Source organism: Acipenser ruthenus, chromosome 9, assembly GCF_902713425.1.
Source record: "Acipenser ruthenus chromosome 9, fAciRut3.2 maternal haplotype, whole genome shotgun sequence".
NCBI lineage: Eukaryota > Metazoa > Chordata > Actinopteri > Acipenseriformes > Acipenseridae > Acipenser > Acipenser ruthenus.
Window position 1 is genome coordinate 54728436 of NC_081197.1, and position 24289 is coordinate 54752724.

Below are 24289 nucleotides of genomic sequence, written 5' to 3' on the forward strand. Positions count from 1 at the left end.
TCAATCATAGTCAGTCTAATGGAGGATTGATGAAGATGAGTCTACTGACAGGTGGTACAGTATTATATACTGTATATATACTGTATTTCTAAAATAAAGACATAACTGACATGCTGCAACTAAAACTTGTAGCTAAATTTTTACTTATATTTTATTATTTTCTTAAAGGAATAATTACAATTTTATACTGTCCAACTTTCATTTAGGAATCTATTTATAACTGTTACTAACTGTGAATTGCTGTTTATTAAAATATAAGTACAGACATGTATTGTAAAATTATATTTCTATATATACTGTTTTTAATATTTCAAATTTGCATCTGCTGTAAGGACCTTGTGATAGAAAGACAGAACTTACACAATACATTTCTAGTGAATGTTTTATTTTTAAAGCTCAGAAAGCCTTGATTTACCTTCACAGTCCAGAACTCCAGTATCTCTGCATGATACCAAAAAGCAGGAGTCATCGCATCTTACTATTAGTATCTGATATGTCATGTACTTGAACCTTTCATAAATAGATATGCACTTCCTTGTCTACAATACATTATCAAATGTATACAAGTAAGAATCTTTAACCAAATGCAGCTACAGGGTGTTTAGTTAATCTGGGGAGAAAAGGGCTTAGGGCTGGAAAAATGAAGCACACAGTGAAGAATCTCCTTAATTATTCATTGTTTACTCACAAATCTCACACACACACACACACACACACACACACACACACACACAGATATAAATGCATGCAAACACATGCACATGCTTCTCATGTTGTGGCAGTAATTCGAGAAGAATATTATATTGTTATTGATTAAAACACATGCTGATACATTTCATTTGCTGGGAGGTGTTGCATTGCATGCTTAATGGCTTGCAGCTGATGCAGATATCTTATTCAGTCACAAGGGAGTATTAGCTGGTAGAGGGGAGCTGAGATATGGCTGTGTGCATCTTGGATGAGCAGCAGCAGCAGCCGCTGATACAATCGTCACTGTGAAGAATGAAATGGTTGAGGGTCAGGAAAGCAGTAAAAATGAACAGTGGAAAGGGCGAGCAGTGTAATACTGAAAGATGTTGGATATTATGTTCCTAAATAAAATCTTTCTCCTGGTCCCGAACAGTAGAATACACAGCAGAGTTATTATCGGGACTGCTTTTTAAAGCATGCGTCACCCAAACCAGCAATTATTTTAAAAGCCCACCTATCGAGAAGAACCCTTTATCTGACTGGAGACTTTTTTAACAAGAATATACTGTGATCTTGTTCTCATTTTTTTTTTTTATTGTTTAAAAACACTAAACTGTTAATCATATGAAGTAGAGTGCATAAAATAACACTCCAGGAAATCTATTTGTGTACTACGGAGAGAAATCTGAAAATTAGAGCTGTAAAAATATTTGTCTGTCCGAATCTACAAATAATAACAAATCAATAACTGTAATTCCATCTGACCTTCACTCAACTGAAGGTGGAAAACCACACTGTTGTTAAGCATCATTTATTAGTCAAAGATACAGATTTGAAAACATTTATTCCATGTTGAGGTTGATCTTAGAGCTGTCTCCAACCTTGATTATGAAGCAGGACAAGTTTAGATGATAGGATTCATAGCATAATATTTATTTTTAATTTCCAAAGTCAGTACTAAGAGAGGTACACAACTGTAGAATTACTGCAGAGCATTACAGAGATTAGAACTTCAGTTATACAAGGTAATGATTGCTGAAGACCAAGATATTGACAAGCTGTGTGAGATTTAGTTTAGAATAGCATGGGGATTTTAAATAATTTGAACTGCAAACAGAAATTTTAAAAGGTTTGTTAATGATGTGAAACTGTAGTATGTGTGCATACAGAGGAAATCCAGAATGCTAACCTTTAGGGAAATGTGTCTTGTGATTTAAATGCTGACTTTTAATTAAGCTAATTAATTGATTAGTAGCATAAGCTTTCCTCCAGTGGAGTTGTGTGGCTGTATTGTGTATTTTATAACATATTAATCAGCAACTCTGGAGTATCAGTATTTGTTTCTGTTTTAATCTTCGTTGGCTTTGAATACAGCAAGTTGCTTATGGATGCCTCAATTGTAGCTGTGTGTATTGTTTTGAATTACATCCATGAAGATACATTTTACCCATTAAAAAAAACTGCCCCCTTGTAGCTCTTGTGTGTTTCACTTTACAATAGTAAACACAGGGTTAGGGTTTATATGGTTTTATGGCTTGGGAAGGCCAGTGTTTATTGCTCTATAGCCTGTAGTTAATGCATCAATCCAGAGAAAGTAGAAAATATAATTTACTGAATGTTACTTGCCAGCATGATTCATATTGTGTAAAAACTCAATATCAGTCAATTTCAGACCATTTATACTTCAAAGCATCTTAATACATAGAAGAGAATTACATATTAAAGTGCAGCAATTAGGACCAAAACACGTTTATTAAAATCAAAAGAACCTCCCTTTTGCAATTACTTGTTTTCTGACACAAATTCAATATTCCCATTTGTGTAATGTATTGATGCTGCATTTGTTTGAATTGTGTGTTTTAATTTGGTTTTGAAAGTGTAATTCTAACTGGAGGTCACAGATTGTTAATATGAGATGAGAGGATGTTTTTTTGTTTTTTTTTTCAACTTCATACTTTATTACGTTGTGTGCTTGTGGCCTTTCTTTGACTAGCGTTCTCAAATGTAATCTTATCCTCTTATCATCTAAAAATAGATTGATCTGGTGAGTTGTCCGTCAAACAATGTTGTTACCCCTAATATGTGGATGTTTTACAATACCTACCTTCTGTAGATATGTCAATACCAATATATAGTGATATTTTTAAACTAACACAGTGATATGGCACAAAAAGCCAATGTTGACAGTTTTTACAAAGCCAGGTTTTTCTTTAGACACTTTAAATAACAGGCCACAATTAGCCATTGCATGTGATAACTGGTTAATTACCAATGGTTCTTGATCTTACAAAGTAACTGCTGTGTAAACATTTTGCTACCTGGTGAAACATGATGTAACACGATACAGGTTTTTTCCTTGTAATTACACACATTTCACCAGCACTTACCATGCACAAGCAGAATCCTTTGTTGTAGTTATTACTGCTAAGACAACTACTTATCTCATAATCCATTACAGGCAGTGTCCAAAAAAAAAACTACTTATTGATATTATTATTAATGGTGGGCAACGATATGAACATTTTATATATCAATATCGAAATAAATGCATGATAATATTGAAGTCTTCCAAAGCAGAAAAATGTAATTAAATGTAACATTAACATAACAGATGTTAACATAAGATATTAACAGATATTTGCATATGAAAAACAATAACTTTAACTTAGTGGTGCTTTGCTTCATAAATATCCATGGAGAGAAAACAAGGTCTTGTTATATATTTTTTTTACATTCCATTGTCATCCACCTCAAAACCAAAATATTTCCCTACTTCACTTCCAGGTTGTAAATTTTCTAGCCATTCTGTAATTCTGTAAGTAATCTTAAGCTGCTCTGCGTACAAATGCTAACTCACGACACTCCTAATAGTATTAAGTATGGTATTTGCATTATTTTCAGACATGTTTTGACGTTTTTATACTGTTTTGATGTCTCATTTAAATCACGGTGATGAATAAATTAATAATAGCATAAGTAATCACACGGACAAATTTCAATGAAATGCTGGTGCATGCGCATAACTTGAAATAATGTAAAATTCGGCACAACACCGGCAACACTTTACATGCGGCCAACATTGCCAAACTTAATGCAGCATGCAAATTGTGGTGGAAATTCAATCGTTTCCTCAAATAGACTTATTAGAAACTGACAAAAGACAGAATGAATAAAACAAAATAGATTACCTTTATTGATTGCAATCAGGAGCGTTCAACCTTGCATCACAGAGTCTGTTAGCAGTCAGTTAGAATCGCACACCCACCCTTAATTTGGTGCGGGTTATATAGTTTTAGCACCCCCCACCCAGCCGAGAGAATATCCGCCTTCTCCTCCGTTTGCTCTTCTGTGGTTACCCGCAGAAGTTTGTTTACCCCACATTTGATTGGCTGGGGCAGTTGCTCCACTTTTAGTCGAGGTCTGATTGGTTGTTACCGGGCAGACTTTCTGGAACCCTCTCCGGCTGAGTGTGTGGCGCTGTGCCAAAAAACACTTTGTAACATCCTTATTTTATAAAAGTATATAAAATATAATTAAGAGATAAACTTACACAAACTATTTTCCTTACTTTATTCAGGCTCCCCGTATCCTAGAGACACGGGGTCGGGCTAGTTCGGGAGCTGATGGCTTCCCCTTTTTAATGCTTTTGCCCGCAATATTATCTTAACGCATATTTATGTGCTTGCAGCTATAGAGCAAATTAGAAATTAAATCTTCCTCCACATTCCCTCAATTGGTACCGTATTCTCCCGGTACCACCCACACATATGCAATAATTTCTAATAAAAGCATTCTTAAAATCGTCTACTAACTGTCTTAATATCTTAACTTAATGCCTTATTTTTCAAAGCTGTAACAACTTCTAAGCAAATTGTAACAGGATGTGGCCTTGCGGTTTTAAAATAAAGTTAGCTAGCAGCTTGCGAACTTCCTCTGCAAGTGACTTTACCTACACACAGAAAAAATCTAACTTAGCATTACATTTGTTACACGAAATAGGAATAATACAGGGTCCCATAATGTTTTCACACTGCATCATCCTCGATCTCCCCCAAGGGGATGATCTTGTCTTCCTCCTCACCATCACCATCTCCGAGTGGGGCCAAAAGAGGCATGGTCAGGGCGCTGTCGACCACTTTAGTACACAGTTTTTTTATGCAAGCGAACACAAATATCAATACTAACAGTAACACTGCCCCATAAACCATCCAGTGAAACAGGGCGGATCCCCAGTTACCAAACAGTGCCTTTACCCATGCAAATGGATCCCAGCCCTCCTTTCCATGTTCCTCTTCCATTATAGCACTCCTTAGTCTATTTAATTGGTTGGCAACGTCAGTCATGTTCTCTGAGATATCTGGGATATAAGTACAGCAATGTTCTCCTACCACTGCACACACACCACCTTCTGCAGCCAACAGATAATCAAGGGCTGCTCTGTTTTGCAATACCATCAGCCTAATCTCTTTTACCTCGGCGGTCAGGGTGCTGAAACCCAGTAAGGTCGTATTGCAAAAGCTTTCTAAATGATAGCCAATTCGATCTATCTCGTGAGCATTTTCCATCGTCCCGTATGTGGGAAGAACGCCCCTCCAGAATTTATCCCATTTGGTGGACCGCCTATGTTCCAGGGGGACGTTATTAGGGTCTAATAGGGCTCGTCTACTTCTTGTTTTGGCATGTCGAGTGGTAGGGATCATTATCAATGACATATTTAATCTTACCAGTGTACAACAACCCTGCCATCCCGGTGGCAACATGGCCCAGACATTAACTCCGCACAACCAATATACATCCATTAAGGCCATTGAGCCCCAATACCCTGGAAAGAATTCCCCAGGGTTTGAGCTAACTACCCTAGATTGCAAGGTTATATTCTCAAGGTGTTTTTTTCTTGAACGGTGAAAGTATAACCTGCAATCTGTGTCCCCCATCCATTTTGAAACACCCCTATCGGTAACATTTCTACATACACACTGACTGTAAACTCTCTGGGTTGGTTCTACTAGTAATAATGGTCCTGTCGAAACACCTGGTTTTTCTTTTGCCCCAGAGAACAAGTTGTTACACATGCTGGTACAATTCAACGTTTCTAATTTTGTCCCAACCCTGTCTTGTGCCCACTGGTCTGAAACGTCTTGCATTAAAAGGGTGGAATTAATACAGCACTCTCTGCTTAAAGCCTCACCACAGTTCCTCTCAGTCCTCAGAGTTAGTATACCACAAACCAATTCATCATCTGACAGTTGTGCAGGAGTTACTGTATAGGGTGCCGCGGAGGAATGCGGTACCGCAGCACACACATAGCAAGATTTATTTGCATATTTACTTTTCTTCACCATGTACCTTGTAAACTGGTACCATGTATTATGTTCATATTTGTTCAGTTCAGTGTGTTTGGAAGAGTGATTGGCATCATGCCATGGAGAGTGTACATATCGTTTTCTACGGACGGTACCGTTGGGTCCAGCAACAGGGTTCGTGTCTCTGTTCGTCCCCTGCCCCTTGTTGTTTAGTTCTGTCAGGGTTAAGATCAACAGTACGATTAATATGCCGCTCAACAGCAATACCACAGTTGAGCGGAAGCTAAGGGTGCTCCATGGCCATGGCCGGCGGTGGAGGTCCATCCTGGGGTGTGCTTTCTTCGGGTTCGTGAGAAACCTTCCTGCAGTGGCTGGCGTGTACCCACGTGGCTTTCTCAGCAACCTTTACAGCAGTTTGTGTGGTCAGCAGCACCTGGAAAGGCCCCAACCACCGTGGTTGGTCCCAATGCTGTCGTCGGAGGTCTTTGATCACGATCCAGTCGCCGGGTCGAATGTGGTGCCCCGGTCCCTCCGCCGGATCAGGAAGGGCGTCCCTCACTCTGGAGAAAAGATTCTTAAGAACATTATTGAGAGCTATACAGTACGCGACCATTTCATCGTCACATCCCTGGAGGGTCAGCTGTTGTCTGGTAAAGGGTGGGTGGTTAGGCATACACATTATTCTGCCAGTCAGAACCTCATGTGGACTCAAACCCAGTGTAGAATGAGAGCGTCCCCTCATGTACATCAGGGCCAGAGGAAGAACCGTTCCCCATGTCAGCCCCGTTTCAGCACACAGTTTGGTTAGTTTGGTTTTGAGAGTTTGATTTGTGCGTTCTACCGCCCCACCGCTCTGTGGGTGGTAAGCGCAATGACGTTTCAAATTGATATGGAAAGAGGCCCCCAGGCAGTCAATTACTTGGTTCACGAAGTGAGAGCCGTTATCAGAGCTCAACTTTAAGGGAACCCCGTATCGAGGTATGATTTCCCTTATCAAAACGCGTGCCACTGCCAGTGCAGATGCGTGTTTAACTGGAAAGGCCTCAACCCAACGGGAGAACATGTCCACGAGAACCAAACAGTATTTTTTCCCTTGCCAAGGGGTTAGTTCGATAAAATCCATCATCACGTGATCAAAAGGCTGTGCTGGTTTTGGGTGGGCTGACATGGGTGCACCGGTTCCCTTCCCTATGTTGTTCTGCATACATATGACACATTTTGAACAGTACTGTTCGGCAAAAGCAGTGAAACCAAAACAAAACCAAAATTTAAAGACATAGTCTACTACCCCTCCTTTGGACACATGGTCAAGACCATGTGCCCACTTACACATCCGCGGGTAGCAGGATCGTGGCAAAATGGGCTTGCCGTTGGGCCCTAGCCAGAGCCCAGACTCGGTTTGCCCCCCTTGCTGTTTCCACTTCCTCTTTTCTCTGTCATCAGCAGAGGCCTGTAGATCGAGTATGTCCTGTAGGGAGAAAGGTTGCTCTGCAAGAGAAAAGGTTAAAAGGGGTACCACAGGGGTGTCAGTGTCTGTTGCGGCGGCCTTAGCAGCTGCGTCTGCTCGGGCGTTACCTAGAGAAATAACATCAGTGGCGTTAGTATGCGCTGCGCATTTAACCACAGCAATGGCTGTTGGTTGTTGGATGGCGTCCAGTAAGTCTTTCACCAACCTCCCATTATTAATGGGTTTACCTGAAGCCGTCAGAAAGTCACGGAGCTGCCAGAGGGCCCCATAGTCATGGACGACCCCGAAAGCATAACGGCTATCAGTGTAGATGGTAGCGGTCTGTTTAGCAGCAAGGAGACAGGCTCTGGTCAGGGCAAATAGTTCGGCTGCTTGGGCAGACCAATGGGCGGGTAGTCTACCAGCTTCAATGGGCGGTTTTACATTGATTCAACAGGGCTGAGACTGCATGGGGTACATGCACAATCAGTTCAGACATTTGCACCAGGTCAACGCAACTGTTGACAGCTTCTGAAGCGGCGGCCACGGCTCTAATGCAGGCCACCTTTCCGCGCACCACTGCGTCCAGACGTTTAGAGTAGTACCCCACCGGTCGTTGTTTGTCACCATGCTTCTGTGTGAGCACAGCTGACATAAATCCATCCTTTTCAGAAACATATAAGTGGAAAGGCTTATTATGATTTGGCAAACCCAAGCAGGGGGATTTTGCCAGGTCCTGTTTGAGCTCGTTAAAAGCCTGTTTACTCTCGTCCGTCCATGTGACAGTATCGGTCATTTTTAGTTGGTTTGTATGTATCAAGTCCTGGAGAGGTTGTGCTTTCGTAGCATAGTCAAGTATCCAAGACCTACAGTAACCAGTCATTCCTAGAAAAGTCATCAATTGTTTCTTTGTAGCTGGCTGGGGTATTTCTAGTACTGCTTTTATTCTGTCACTGCTGAGTGATTTCCCTGCAGCTGAGAGTGTGTGACCTAGATAAGTAACTTCCTGTTTGCACAGTTGTAATTTATGTTTACTCGCTTTGTGTCCTTCCTGTGCTAGAAAACAGAGCAGTGCCTTAGTATCTGTTTCGCTTGCTTCAAAGGATTCAGAGCAGAGCAGAAGATCATCGACGTACTGCACAAGCGTACTCCCCGCGGGGGGAGTGAATCCTGCTAAATTTTCCTGCATTGCGGCACTAAACACGGCCGGACTTTCCGCATAGCCTTGTGGCATTACGGACCAAGTGTATTGTTTGCCCTCAAAAGTAAAGGCAAACCACTCTTGCGACCCTTTTTCCACGGGTATACTGAAAAACGCATTCGCCAGATCGATTACAGAGAACCATTTGGCGGTTGGGGGAACATCGGAGAGACAAGTGAGTGGATTTGGAACGATTGGGGTTCGTTGCTGCACAGCCGAATTTATTTCGCGGAGGTCCTCTACAAAGCGCCATTCCCCATTGGCTTTCCGCACGGGGAGTATGGGAGAGTTGCACCTAGCCCCGACGGCTGGTACAAGTGCACCCCTTTGTAACAACTCTTGGAACAACGGGCGAATTCCTTCTATAGCATCTCTGCCGAGGGGGTACTGCTTGCGCTTAGGGCGATGAGTGCTCTTAGGGGTCACAACCAGCGGCTCACAGTCTTTAATGCGGCCAAAATCGTTTTTGGTTGTTGGCCACAACTGCTGTGGTATGTCCCCCAGCCAATCCGGGTTCCCGCCCTCCACCACCATGATGAGAGGGCGTGGATCGGGATGTAGAGACAGCTCTAGCGCCACTCTGTGGGAGGCCCAAGTCCCCCTTTTTTGCAACCGGTAACTATGGCCGGTTGGGGAGTATTCACCCTCCTCAGCAGGCTCCCAATCTCGGAGTCGCTGCAAGTGGAACACCCAGGGCCCCAAATCTTTCCAAGCAGAAGCACCCCTGGCTTTTCCTAAAGACACATGTGGGGCTGAGCCCCTAACTTCGTACACCTTTAATTGTTCAGGGGTGAGAGTAAAGGATAGGGCGACAAAATCAGTGGACCAATAAAAATACTCTGATTGTAAATACTCTACATTTATGGGCTGCTCTTCAAAGAAGTGGCTTTCAAATTCTAAATCTCTTCGCCCATGAGAATATAATGCAGTGCAATGCATCCGTGACGCAGGCATGGTTTCCTGTTTAGCTCCCCAAAGGCGAACAGTGAGTTTCTCTAGCTGTGTGGTTTGTTTCCCCGGCAACAAGTCCCACGCATAAAGCCAGTCAGACTGAAACAGCTGTCTGTGACATAGCAAAGGCACGTCTACTGAGATCTCATCAGTATCGCATTCGATCTTTACGCGGAGGGCTGCCAAAAGGTCTCTACCACACAGGTTCACTGGGCATAATCTAGAGCAAATGAAAGAATGTATCACGGATGCACTGCCACACCTTACCTCTACTGGTTCGGTGAGCCTCTCTTTGTTTGGTTGCCCTGAAGCTCCTATAGTTGATACTGTTTCTTGTGATAATTTTAAATGCTGTGCTTCACTATCCTTTATTAATGACATAGCAGCTCCTGTATCTACTAAAAAAGCTATTCTTGTTCCAGCTATTTCTAGAGTTATGTTTGGGCTCTCATGTGGTTTAAATGTTAATGCATAGGTATCTAACTCTGCTTTCCCACTATTCCCCGATGTCCCCTGATCGTTTCATTTAGGCCCCACCCCCCACAGACTTGCTCCTGTCCCCTTTTCTCCTTTACTCTGACAATCTATTTTCTTGTGTCCATATTCTCCACAGTTGTGACAGTTTCCTGAAATGGGGTTTGGACAATCTACCCTCCTTGTCCATATTCCCCACAGTTATGACAATTTCCTGGAAAGGGATTAGTTCCCATATCCTGGCCCACTGGGCCCCTACCTTGCCAGGGTTGACGTTTTTGTCCCCCTCCACCTCCGCCCGCCTGCATCGGCGTCCATTCTCTATTATTCCAGCCTCTTCCCCTTCCTCGTCCCCCACCACTTCGCCTCTCATCCCCCGGATTCCTGTTCTGATAATACTGCAGCTGCACCATTTGCAGTTTACTTTGTTTCTTCTCCTTGTCATCCTTCTTTTTCTCTTCTTGCTGTTGTTGTTGCCTGTTGTGATGTATGATGTGCGTCAGAAGGGCATCCAGTGTGCCGGTCTCCCAACCGATACAGGACTGGACCACCAACCCTCGCAGGCACGGTTTAGCATCTCATTATATTGTCCATTTTCTGGTCTCATACCACTATGATCACGGTAACATTTGACCAGGCGTGCATAATAATCGTCCCAGGTCTCTTCGGGGCCTTGTTTGCAGTTGTGAATCGTGAACCAGTCCTGGTGTACTGGCCACTTGTCTCCAATCCGTTTCAGTAGTCCTTCAAGTTGTTGTGGGTATGCCCCGGTGTCGCTATAGGTCAGTAATGGGTTGAAGGGCTCGCTAACTATTGGCCAGTCCAGCTTCAGTTTTCGACGCAGCACCTGCCCTATTTCCCCGGCGCTTGGTTTGTACATCTGCACCAGTCGTTGTACTTCCTCGTTGAATCTGCCAGAGTCACTGCGATGATCAGGCAAGTCTTTAGCGATTTCGTTTAACTCTCCCACGTCCCAATCTCGCTGCACGTACACTATTGGGCTCCAGTCCTCATATCCCAATTGACCTTCCCCAGGCCGTGGTATTGGGTTCGGGTAGGATACCAGAGGGTAGGTTCCCAGGGGTCCCTTGCTTCTCAGTGCTCTCGGGGCAGGTTTTGGGGTTTCTTCTTCATCTTCTTTGAACTCTGGTGCAGGCGGGGCCGAAGCGGCGGAGGGGGGTGCGGAAAGCGGCAGCCCTTGATAAGGGGGCGGGAGTGCATAGGCGGAGGGAAGGGGGGCAAGACGTTCAAGCCTTTCTGTTCTACTTTTTCCTTTGTTCCTTCCTACCTCCTGTACCATCAGTTCCTTCTTTTCTTTCCCTCTATCCTGTTTCCCCATTTCGTCTTCCGCCATCCTCTCCCACTTCCTAAAAGCATCCCAATCTATCCTTCCTTTACGCTTCTTTTTCTGTGACTCCCACTGCTCTAACTCCTCCCTTACAGTACCTAGTTTACTTATGCTCAAAGTGCCCCCCAACGGGAAGCTTGATTTAGCATACCATAAATCGTTTTGACTAAGGGGGGAGGACCCCCATCTCTCATGCATTTTTATCTGGCATCCTGTCAGGCTTGTGCAGTCTACACCCTTACTCTCTGACTGACCCATTTCCTTTCCCCTAACACTAGCAGCTTTGTGGTTTTGCTCAGGAAACAGAACAAGCGCAGAAGCACACAAATGCAAACGAAAGAGAGAGAAGAGAGAAAGAGAGAGAGATATCAATGGAGATTTCTATAATCAACACAAATCGGATGTTATTTTCTCATTTGTTTTAGTCAATTTTTCGTCTTCCTTTTAGCCAGTTTCTCTGTCTTTTGTTTCGGGTCTCTTATCGGTCTCGTCGCCGGCGAATCATGGGACAACAAATTCCATGACCTTTGTTTATTCCGCAAGTCTTATGTAGACCCCGTGACAATTCCGCGAGCCTAATTCAGGCTCCGTGACGATTCCGCGAGTCTTATTTAGACCCCGTGACAATTCCGCGAGCCTAATTCAGGCTCCGTGACGATTCCGCGAGTCTTATTTAGACCCCGTGACAATTCCGCGAGCCTAATTCAGGCTCCGTGACGATTCCGCGAGTCTTATTTAGACCCCGTGACAATTCCGCGAGCCTAATTCAGGCTCCGTGACGATTCCGCGAGTCTTATTTAGACCCCGTGAAGGTCATGATATGTTATGCCCGCATTCGGATAGACGGACCGAGTTAGAGACCCTGCTCGCAGCGCCAAATTGTGGTGGAAATTCAATCGTTTCCTCAAATAGACTTATTAGAAACTGACAAAAGACAGAATGAATAAAACAAAATAGATTACCTTTATTGATTGCAATCAGGAGCGTTCAACCTTGCATCACAGAGTCTGTTAGCAGTCAGTTAGAATCGCACACCCACCCTTAATTTGGTGCGGGTTATATAGTTTTAGCACCCCCCACCCAGCCGAGAGAATATCCGCCTTCTCCTCCGTTTGCTCTTCTGTGGTTACCCGCAGAAGTTTGTTTACCCCACATTTGATTGGCTGGGGCAGTTGCTCCACTTTTAGTCGAGGTCTGATTGGTTGTTACCGGGCAGACTTTCTGGAACCCTCTCCGGCTGAGTGTGTGGCGCTGTGCCAAAAAACACTTTGTAACATCCTTATTTTATAAAAGTATATAAAATATAATTAAGAGATAAACTTACACAAACTATTTTCCTTACTTTATTCAGGCTCCCCGTATCCTAGAGACACGGGGTCGGGCTAGTTCGGGAGCTGATGGCAACACCGGCAACACTTTACATGCGGCCAACATTGCCAAACTTAATGCAGCATGCAAATAGCGTTCGGTACATAAACGTCGGTCAATGGAATACAATGGCTGAATAATACTTGTGTGTGGTGTTTCTTTGTCTACGAGACTGACAATGATTGGTATGTATAGGGTTTATTGTATCTTAATATAAAATAAACTTGATTATACTGTGTTTGTATTTGTAGCAGTATTATCAAGCGTACAAGATTATTTTGTTTTTAAATCCCAAGATATCGTGATATGGAAATTATTATCGATATTGAACAATATTGATGGCACATCAAAATATCGATATTGGTGCCCATCACTATTTATTACATGTTCCCCCCTAGGACACCCACTTTTAGTAGCACACCCCAAAATTGATTTGCTACAGAACTGATGTGCAGAACTGGTTGTTATGGTTGGGGCGCGTCCCAATGCATAGGAAGAAAGTCCCGATATTTACCCATAGAAAAAAATGCATTTATTCTGCACAGTAGTTAGTGAAAACCACACGCTGTGCTCTTCGTGCAGCTGACACATCTTCTGATCACTAACTTATACAAAGGTAGAACGCTTCATTATGTCTATTTTTACTGTCATGATGGTCATATGGTGTTGAGTTGGGGGATACGTCTATTCTGTGCTTGAAATGGAAAAAAAAGTGGTGGTACTCACAGTACTCTCAGGCTCCCTGTTCAACTCTCTCTCTGACTCTGTCTCCCTATCCACCTCTATCTCTGTCTCTCTGCCCAGCTCTCTCTCTGTCTCCCTTTCCATATCTATGTCTGTCTCCCTGTCCAGCTCTCTCTCAGGCATCCTGTCCAGCTGTCTCTCTTTCCCTCTCTCCCTGTCCAGCTCATCTCGTCTAATCAGTACTGCGTCTAATCGCGACTTGACCTGGACCATTTAAAATAAATTCCCCCGCTCTGTTTTGCAGTACACTCTGGGAGTTGCAGTTGTTTTGTAATGCACTCTGGGAGTTGCAGTCTATGCTCTGCTGTGATGTAAATCTTGCAGCTGCTGCTGGGACAACAAAGTAACAACTAGAAAGTCACATAATTGCAGCTGACAGTTTGGAAAAGAAAATGGGCAGATAGTCAGTGATAAGCACCAAAGTGCTACTTAAATGTTTTAAATTCAGAAGTGGCAGAACTCAAATATTTGAAATTGAGAAGTGGCGGTACTCCGTATCGGTGAGTACCGCCCCATTTCAAGCACTGCGTTTATTATATGATAGTATATATTATCAGCATCCCGCTGAACAGTTTCCAGATGTTGGCAAGTATGGATTATGGGTTACTGAGGCACCTCATATTTTAATTTCACACCAACTACCACAAGCAACACCTTTTTCATACATGCTTGATGATTTGCCTTAAGGTCTTACAGTCGCTGGTGGAAAAAAATAACTTTCAGGTTCCACAAGTGTGATGCTTATTGCATATGAATATACGAAAAAGAAATCCTTAACACTATCATTTCCTGTGGGGCGTAAAATCCAACTTTCACAATTTAGTTGGCAAAATTCCATAAGGCGTGAAACTGAATTCTTCAGCAAAGACAGTTATTTAATTCCCTGATCCTCTCTCTCTTTACATGGCAGAGAGGAAGAGCCATAGAACACAATAAAGATCTCCCTGCATGCTTCTGAAAGGTTTAATTCAGTGATGCTTGTTCCCTAATATTTCATTTCCCCACTAGTGACTGGAAGAGCAAGAGATACAGGAAAATTAGACTGCGGATGCCTGCTTGGGCAATACAACTCACTTATCTCTAACCTGTCAAATTTGCCACCAATTAGTGTCAGTATAATTACTACAGTATAAATGTGCCCAGGCTCTTTGTTTGGGAGATCAATTCTGTTAACAACGATCAGAGCTAAGGATCTTCTTTTTATCTTTATACTTCAGAAAAAAAGCATGTAAAAAAAAAACCTGACAATATAAAACGGTTACAGTACATTAGTGTTAAATGAAGTTATGATAAAAAAAATCATAATAATTATCCTAGGGAAGGCAGCTCTGCATAAACTGTAGTTATTACAATGGTGATGCAGCTGCTAGTTATTGTACCAATGCAAGGCGTGTCCTTCCAGTGGTTTCTATGGGCAATCTCATGTATTTCAGCACATTCACACAGGGTGGGTTCAGATAAAGGGGCTGTTGGTACTGACATTTTTTTTTTTTCCATGGCACAGTAGTTGAGTAAAGAATCTCATCTGAGAGTATTAAAGAGAGTTAAAACATGTAAGCATTTTAGTTACTTGTGTTTAGATTTTTTGTGTATCTCAAGATTCCACGTCTTTCCCTGCACATGTTTAGTTGTCATTTCCCTATTGTGCACCTCGGGGGAATGTTCTTGTGATGCTTCTGCATAAAAGAGAACCACTGTCTGCTCAAACAAAGTTCAGCTATCATAGTTTTTTATAAAAATGTACCTGTCATTTTTTAGGTGTTGCACAACTGCTAAGTTCTTCTGTTGGCTCCTAGAAAAGGAGATAGAAAAAATAATGAACATCTTCCCTCTTTAATCTCAGTCCTACTGTCATTACCCATCGACTATTCTGTTCTGTTCTCCATCGAAAAGGTCAACTCAAAGTGCAGAAATGAATGTAGTTTATACATGAAAAAATGATTTGTGGAATCTGTTGCGCTTTACAAGTTGATGGTGTGTTTTCATAACATCCTCCTGGAACTGTATTGTTTTGATTCAATAGCAACATTTCACAATGCCCAGCCACTTTAACAGAATGCCACTACCTAAAAGCATACAGATAAACTGCATAAAACTGCACTCTCAGAGCAAGACAGCTGCTCCATACTCCAAATAGAAATGCAGTAGAATGGTTTCTGAGGGTCTGGTGTAAATACGTTTAGCACTGTCCTGCTGAAGTACTTTAAAAAGGCATCTGGTAGAAACCTATAATGACAGCATTTGACAACCAGGGAAGAAACTCAGAATGATTTCTCCTGACAGCTCTATGAAGCAGCTTGAAAAAGAACCTCTTGATTGCACCTTGAACCCACTGTGTTTCAAGTAGTACTGTTTAAAGGGAAAGAGAAATGAGGGAGAGAGAGGCTTATTGTCATATATATATATATATATATATATATATATATATATATATATATATATATATATATATATATATATATAAAGGTAGACCTATCACGAGAACTTTACAAGCTAATTGTATTGGCCTACTGAACTTGACTGCCATGGTAAGAAAACACAGTAAAGCTCTAAAGGGTTACACAAAGGGTTACTTATATATGTACTATCACTATCCCTTGTGTTGCTCCCTCCTCTTCACCACTCCAACTCCAGGCTATCATCTCTCAGCGTCTTCCCTCAGGGGGAAAGAGCCATACTCTGCTTGCATACCATGACTGAGGTGGCATAGTCCCAGAGGCCTGAGATTGGGACAAACCTTCCATCTTGAGCTAATTCTCAGAGTTCACATTCTCACCCACTGAGGATGGGATTGTGATTTCCCTCCCGCATTAAATTCACTGTAGTACTTGTGGCTTGCTGTATTATTGTACTGCATATTTCAAATCTACTTTCTAAATGTGATGAGCGTATTAAATTATGAAACCAATTACACATTTGTTCGTTGGTCATTCCTAAAAATAATCTTCATATATATTTTCATCATTTAGTGAGTGAATGGTAGATTATTTTGCAGTTGTTTTAATTTGAACATTTTCCCAGGAGTGGTGTCAAAATTTATTTATCTTTTTTGGTGTCCGGTCTTGAGGAAATTTCCACTTAAGAAGTATCTTACAAGAATGAAGAGTTTTATCTAACTTCTAGTCATGATCATTTTGTCATTTTATTACTCTGAGCAATATTGTCAGTGGTATTAACCCTCATAAGGACATGTCAGAAAATATTAGGTTACTTACCGTAACCCTGGTTCCCTGAAAGAGAAGACGACCACCAACAACATTACGTATGGGATATGCCTGCCTGTTGGTAGGTATTTTCTGAGCTCTCTATACCAGAGCTGCCGATAGGCCCCTTCCTGGGATGACACCCTCAATCCTGCCTATCGAGGGATTAAAACCATCATACTGAGTCAGCCATTTCTCTTTTTGCATCGAACCCATGAGGGCAACTGATGCGACCTCGTGGTTGGTGGTCATCTGGTGGTGGTGGTCATTTTCTCCCCCCAAAACCAATGAAAAGATTTCCACATAGGCACAGGCACATCCAGCGCCTTAAAAGTTTCTACATTCTTACACCAAACATTAGCATTTTAGAGACTAAATGTGATACAGGTATAATACATTTTATGAAAAAGTTGCATTTTGTTTACAATAATAGCTGTATTTTTCACACATGTCCAAATAAACCACAACAATTTGGCACCAATAGAAACTTCAGAGTCCGGCAAAATTTTTTTTTTTTTTTTAAATTAATTAATTAATTTCTAAGCAGACGCCTTTATTTAGAGCGACTTACAATTGTTACAATTATATCACGTTCTCTTTTTTTACATACAATTACCCATTTATACAGTTGGGTTTTTACTGGAGTAATCTAGGTAAAGTACCTTGTTCAAGGGTAGAGCAGGAGTGTGTCCCCCACCTGGGATTGAACCCACAACCCTCCGGTCAGGAGTCCAGAGCCCTAACCTACTCCACACAGTTGCCCTACTATCACTATATATATATATATATATATATATATATATATATATATATATATATATATATATATATATATATATATATATATAGTTTGCCAGGGGTATCTGAAAAAGAATGTAGATTAATTTTGATGTAAGCCAGGAGAGTCTCAAATTCAAAAAATGCCTGTAGCGCAGGGCGTTACAAGGGCATCAGCAGAGAAGGGGTTAATCTGCAAAAAAAATGGTATATAAGTGTATATCAAAAACCTGCTTATGAAGTTATTATCATAGGGAGATACAGTGTTTATACATTATAGACTGCATGTCAGTGATGCCATTTCCAAAGCACATTAATCAGGTGAGGGACAATTCTTTTTCATTTACATATCACCTTCCTCAGTTTTTACCCAACCCTTATATGTAACATTTTGTATAGCAAAAAACACCTTCTGGTGTTTAAAATTCAAAATCAATTTAAATACTTAAACAAAAGCTTAGACAGAAGCCCTGTGGATTATTCTACAGTTGTGAATTTATGCAAAAAAAGGAAAAAAAAAATGTCTTGACATATGACATAAGCTACAGTAAGCTTCTTTTACAATAACAGTGCTTCAAAATTCAAAGTAAATATTCTTTTTCTTGACAGCCCAGAACTGAAATTAAAAATAAATAAATAAACAAAGTAATGTAGATTACATTTCTTGCAACATGAAGGACTGATTTTTAATTAACACATTTTAGAGGCTTTTTATGATTGGATACTTTACATACATACCCTAATGCTTTTAAATATACATTATACAATACTACATTATACAATTTGTAGTAAATACTTAAAAAGCAAGGAGAACAAACTGGCATAGTGCAATTTGTTTGTTTTATTTTACTTTTTTGTAAGATATGTACAGTACATGAAATACAAGCTTTTAAAAATTGACTAAGTTTAATGTTTATACAGTGGCTCTCAAAAGTATCCCCCCCCCCCTTGGACTTCTCCACATTTTATTGTGTTACAACATGGAATCAAAATGGATTTAATTAGGAGTTTCAACACAAAAAAAGTCCATAATGTCAAAGTGAAAAATAAAATCTACAAATTGTTCTAAATTAATTACAAATATACAATTGATTGCATAAGTATTCACCCCCTTTGCTAGGACAGACCTAAATAAGCTATGGTGCAACCAATTGTCTTTAGAAGTCATATAATTAGTTGAATGTAGTCCACATGTGTGCAATTAAGGAGTTTCACATGATTTCAGGTTAAAATACTGGGAGGTCCCACAGTTGGTTAGTACATTTATTATTATTATTATTATTATTATTATTATTATTTATTTCTTAGCAGACGCCCTTATCCAGGGCGACTTACAATTTTCCTAACAAAAACTACACCATGAAGACAAAGGAACATTCAAAGCAAATCCGGAATAAGGTTCTTCAAAAGCACCAATCAGGGGTAGGATATAAGAACATTTCCAAGACATTGAATATCCCCCGGAGCACAAGTCCATTATTAAGAAATGCATACTTATGCAATCAATTATTTTCTGTTTTATATTTGCAATTAATTTAGAACAATTTGTAGATTTTATTTTTCACTTTGACATTCTGGACATTTTTTGTGTTGACCAGTGGCAAAAACTCCTAATTAAATCCATTTTGATTCCATGTTGTAACACAATAAAATGTGGAAAAGTCCAAGGGGGGTGAATACTTTTGAGAGCCACTGTATGTAAAAAGAGCACATTAAAACATATATAATAGTATAATAGTTATAATATTTAGTTACAGTTATAAAGGATACATAAGAAAAATAACCCTTTTAAAGCAAATTATAAAATAGCATTGCAATTGTATTAATGATTATTACAATTATTGATATATCTTGCACATATATGCACTAAATTATAAGAACAGATGTTCATTTCTTTGTTATCCATGGCCTTGTATGTTAAGTTATTGGATTATCATTTTGTTTCCATTACGAGTGTTACATTGTAATGCTTAAAATGAATAGGAAACTGTTTTAACAGATTGCATAATCATGAGATGCGTTGGAGACACGGTGATTGGAAGTACAAACACAATTCTCCTATGATATTATTCTGCGATTTCAGAAATTAGAGAATCACCCATAGATTGCATTGGATAAACTGCTATTTCATATAAGCTTTTTTGTCCGTTAAGGGTGGGATATTGGAGTGATCCTCAGGGGAAGGTGCAAAACTGCTTGTATTTGTGAGGCTCCAGAATGCAGACATGGCAAATAACCAGTTAAGGAATGCGTAGAACACAAGGGACCTATCATATATTAGCTCCAGAAGCACAATGATGATAGACTAAAAACAGATAGGTAATCTATGACAAAAATGTACATTTTTCAGTGATTCAGTACTATTCAATACATGAAAAAAACGTGTTTGTTTATTATTTTTAAAACAGAATGCATATTTATTTTCAGCAGAATAGTTGTTAAAACCATTGCTTCTCGTGCAGTGTTTTATTTGTTACCTATTTTGTTGATTGGATTCTTCCTTCATGGGCTACAGCTAGTTCTGAATGCTGGAGCCCATCCTTACTAAACCCTGTTCCCATCAGCATGTTTCACCCATTTTGACAACTCTTCACTGGCTCCCACTGAAATGCAAATTTCCAACATACTTTTAACTTATAATCTTAAACACTCTCCTAGGTTCTCTGCACTGGCTTTGTGCATACTCGGTGACATGGAATTTAAAGCAGCTCTGCCCATAGACTCTATAATGCTTTGCCACACTTAGCTCAACTTGCAGTATAATACAAAAAGCAAGTGTAACCCACGGCAGGGCATGCAGTAAGACATATTTCCCGCATGCCTGGGTGCATTGTAAGGCATGAGGCCATAGAGTTATATACTTTGTCTTTAGAAGCTACACATTTGCTGGAAGAAACTTATCCTGCTGAGTACATTTTTCATTTATGTTTTTTAGATATTCAAGTTTGAATGTATATATATATATATATATATATATATATATATATATATATATATATATATATATATATGCTTACTTGCATGTTCTATGCACTTTGGTAGGTAAAGCTGACGTTTGTAATCACTATTTCCCTAGTACAATAATCACGCTCTGCACCTTTATTTTTTATTCCTCAAAAGTCTCAGTGCATCAGCTGAACTGTGAGGCAGTCATGCAGAATGTTACGCATATTAGTCAACATGAACAAAAACTGCTCACTTCATAATAATACACACTGACGTCTGCAATTACCGTAATGTATTTAACTTACTGTACCATATTCTTGAAAATATGAACCTAGGTTTATTTTTTATTTTTTTTTATCCAATGCAGCTGCTCTCCACCCTGATTTTAGATCCTGCAGTTCGGCTGAATTTGATACTTCAGCCCAGGGCTTTACAGGAACTAACACTGTGGCCGAAGAAGTCGAGATTTTGAGATTTGAAAGAAAATAAATCCAAGGAAATTGATCATCATTGACATTTTTTTTTTTTTACGATTCTATTTAATTTCTGTTAGTGTATGAAAAAAACCAAAAATAAATCCTGAATATCTAAGAGGCCTGAAGTCCTTATACTGTAGCCTACTCCTTAACTGCCATTATTGACATAGAGCACTTTGATCTTCAGAGTTGATTATCATGTGATGTTGTTCAGCCAACCATGGCTTTGAATTTACCCAAGCCCTTTTATAAGCATATATAAAGCACTTTGAGATGGCAGTGTACTGTATAATTGAACCAGCGCTGTTGTTGTTGTATTATTTGACAAAATAAGTGAAAACATGCAATGAAACTAAATACAAAAAAGAAAACCATCAACCATCTTACTATCATTATGACAATGATTAATGCATTAACTGAAACAGCTGTCTGGCTTTGTTCTGGTATTTCAGACCTTCGTTTTAATATATATATTTTAGATAAACTTACTACTATTCCATATAATGCAGTACTTACAAGATATGTGATTGATGTAGTATTGTGATATGGCAGGTGCTTATATGTATTCACAGGCGATTTCATTTTTTTCGTTTGATTATTATTTATTTGGGTATTTCAATTGTTGACGTTGATATGGCAGGTGCTAATGTATTTACTTTGCTGGGAAGCTATTTGTGATGGTTAATGAAGTTTGCAATGAGAGCTTCACCTATACAAATCTAAAAATAACAAAAGCGAAGTCCTTATATTACGGATACTTGGATGATTTCACATCTGTTATATTACACTCTGACCTAACTAGAACAATGTCATATCAGTGAAGTAGCAGTAACTACTACATTATAAAGGGAAGCTTCAAAACTATAATATACAAACTACATATGAAATGTAATAACTTGCTACACGTCGGACATGGGCTTTGCTGTGTGTAAGTGGTTACACATTCCTGTCTCAAGGTGAAAAGGAAACATGGATTGATGTGACATTCAATACACTTTTCTGTGTGGGTGTCTGCAGTACCAATATGATCTATTACAAACAGAGTGTAAGTAAAAGAAACAACTTTTGAAAAAAGTACTCAGTTTGCTCATTTGTATGCAGCATGCAGATTATAATATGAGCATGGGACTATAAAATGTTGCAGTGCAAGGGGGCGGGCAGATGTTAGTCAGGTTCCTACACAATCTCCATTCATTTCAGGTTTGTCCATTTTCAGCACATGACAGTGATTAATGTTTAAGGGTGTGTGAGGCAGAGCCTCATTACACACAGTGATATTGTAAAACAGCAGATAATTACAACATACATCATACATCTCAGGGCAGCATCTTTGGTTCATCTAAATTTGGGTCCAACAAATCAGGCCGAGATCATGAAAAGTTAGATGTGTACTGCTGAAGGTGAATCAAGGAAAACGAGAAGAGCCATTCCTTTTCTTTGTACTGTAATTGAAGCACGAGTAAAACAAATGCCACTAAACATTTGTCTAAATGTATTAATATGTTTTGATTAAGTATGACTATATTACCCAGGTCATCACTGTAAAGAAAAACATGTTGTCAGTTTCTCCTACCTTGCTTAATGAATTAATGGTGCCTGATTTTGAGGAAATGCTTTAAAAACAGAATCATAAGGCCAAAGTGCTTTACGTTTGCACTGGATTGTGCCGTTCCCTTCATGTTGTGTTTTTATATATATATACTGTATATATAAACATAGAAAATTATTTAAAAGAAAGTGTGTTTTCTCTGTCACTCACTCCCTCACCACTTTGCTGTTCCCTTTCCGTAATGGGAACGACAGAACCTGCATTTAAAATAACCCTCCCCTGACCTGGTTAGTGTGAAATGCAGTCACCCCTGTCTGCACCGTCATCACAATTGCTCAAAGCTAGCATGCAAGTGAGACCACACCTTGAAAAAGGACGTGGCAAAGCGTGTCACCAAAATCACATTACAGGGTAAAGGCTAATATACAGAGCATTAGTTTCTTCTGTGTGAAATAACACCTATCAAAACTGAAATTAAACTTTTGATTTAAAATGCTGTTGGCATTAGTATTGTCAAGCGCATTTATAACGAATTTCAGGAAAAAAAAACACAGAACAAAAGACATTTTGTCTCCTGGTTTGTTTCCCAGGAACATATTCAATTTTGAGTAGACAACATTCCTGTGATTTTTGTATTCATGTCTTCATCTTTTGCATAAAAAACACATGACACAAAGACCCCCCCCCCCCACCCCCCCCCCCCCCCACACACCCTGCTTTTTCTTACTGATAACAAGCAGCTGTTAGAGCAGACTTAAACAACACATACATTATGTTTGACTCCAATCTCATATTTATGCAAGGCATTATATAGAAATGAAACGGAAACCCAATGATTAGTGATTAGAAGTATAGAACACTGGCATTAATACTTGTGTGCAGACCTTACATACAAATTCAGAATATAACCATTGATTGTGAGGTGTCTGGATGTGCTTGAATCCAATGAACTCAATAATACATTTGTGGAGGTTTGGGATACATTCCAAATCAATACACGTGTGGCAATGTCCTCTGGTTTGGGTTTGTGAGTACTTGTCATTAAGCTGGATTCTGGAGTGGATACCAAGCTGTTTTTATTTAGCAGGTCTCTACTCCAGACCTCTTACTGGTCAGCACTGTGCGGCAGGGCGATCTCTTTGCCTGACAGTACTGTCCTTCATTAAGGCAGAAGCATCTCCACACAGTCCTAAAGATCACTCAAGGCACCACACAATAATTCATTGAGATTAACCCCATTTTCTTGAATTTTCCATAAAGGGAACATTAACCCACGCCCGAACTGAACTGAATCCTGAATATCTGGACCTCCGATCCCGAGCAGAACTGAATTCCGAATATTGGACCCCGTGCACACCCCTAGTGAGTACTGATGGTCAGGTTTCTCTTTCAAATATTTCAACCCTATTTCTACTGCATGGAGAGATTTGTCTGCTATTACCAGAGTTACTGCAGAACTGCAGTGTCAATCTGTTGAAAACGACATGCTCAGCAACAGTAGTGGTTGCATTACCTTATTAGTCCACCACTCATTCCAAGAATCTCTCCAAACCTTTGAGAGTGACAGCTAGGTACTCAAGATAAACTTAAATCCGTAAGAAGCAGCCAAAAAAAAAAAAAAAACATTATTGATGGAGAAATGAAATAATGTTTCAGCTAAGGGCATTCATTAGGGGTTGGTTGTCATGTTAGCATGCTGTACACTTTTAAAAACGTTTTTATTACTTTGAAGGATTATTATGTTGTAGCAGACACATTGCAGCACTATGGTCCTTCCACATGATATTGGGGAAGTAATGCTCATTATTGGTC

At 40.0% G+C, this 24289-nt stretch overlaps 1 protein-coding gene across 4 annotated transcripts in view; it reads left to right on the forward strand.

The window, feature by feature from the left end:
- Positions 1–24289, forward strand: part of LOC117405596 (protocadherin-9) — a 228732-nt gene that overhangs the window by 16981 nt on the left and 187462 nt on the right. For 2 of the 4 annotated variants that reach the window (XM_034923727.2, XM_034923729.2), the window contains exon 3: positions 23738–23839. The exons of the other annotated variants lie outside the window; for them this stretch is intronic. In XM_034923727.2, coding sequence (XP_034779618.2) covers positions 23738–23839 — 102 coding nt within the window. The remainder of the gene's footprint in view (positions 1–23737; positions 23840–24289) is intronic. 4 annotated transcript variants of the gene reach the window in all.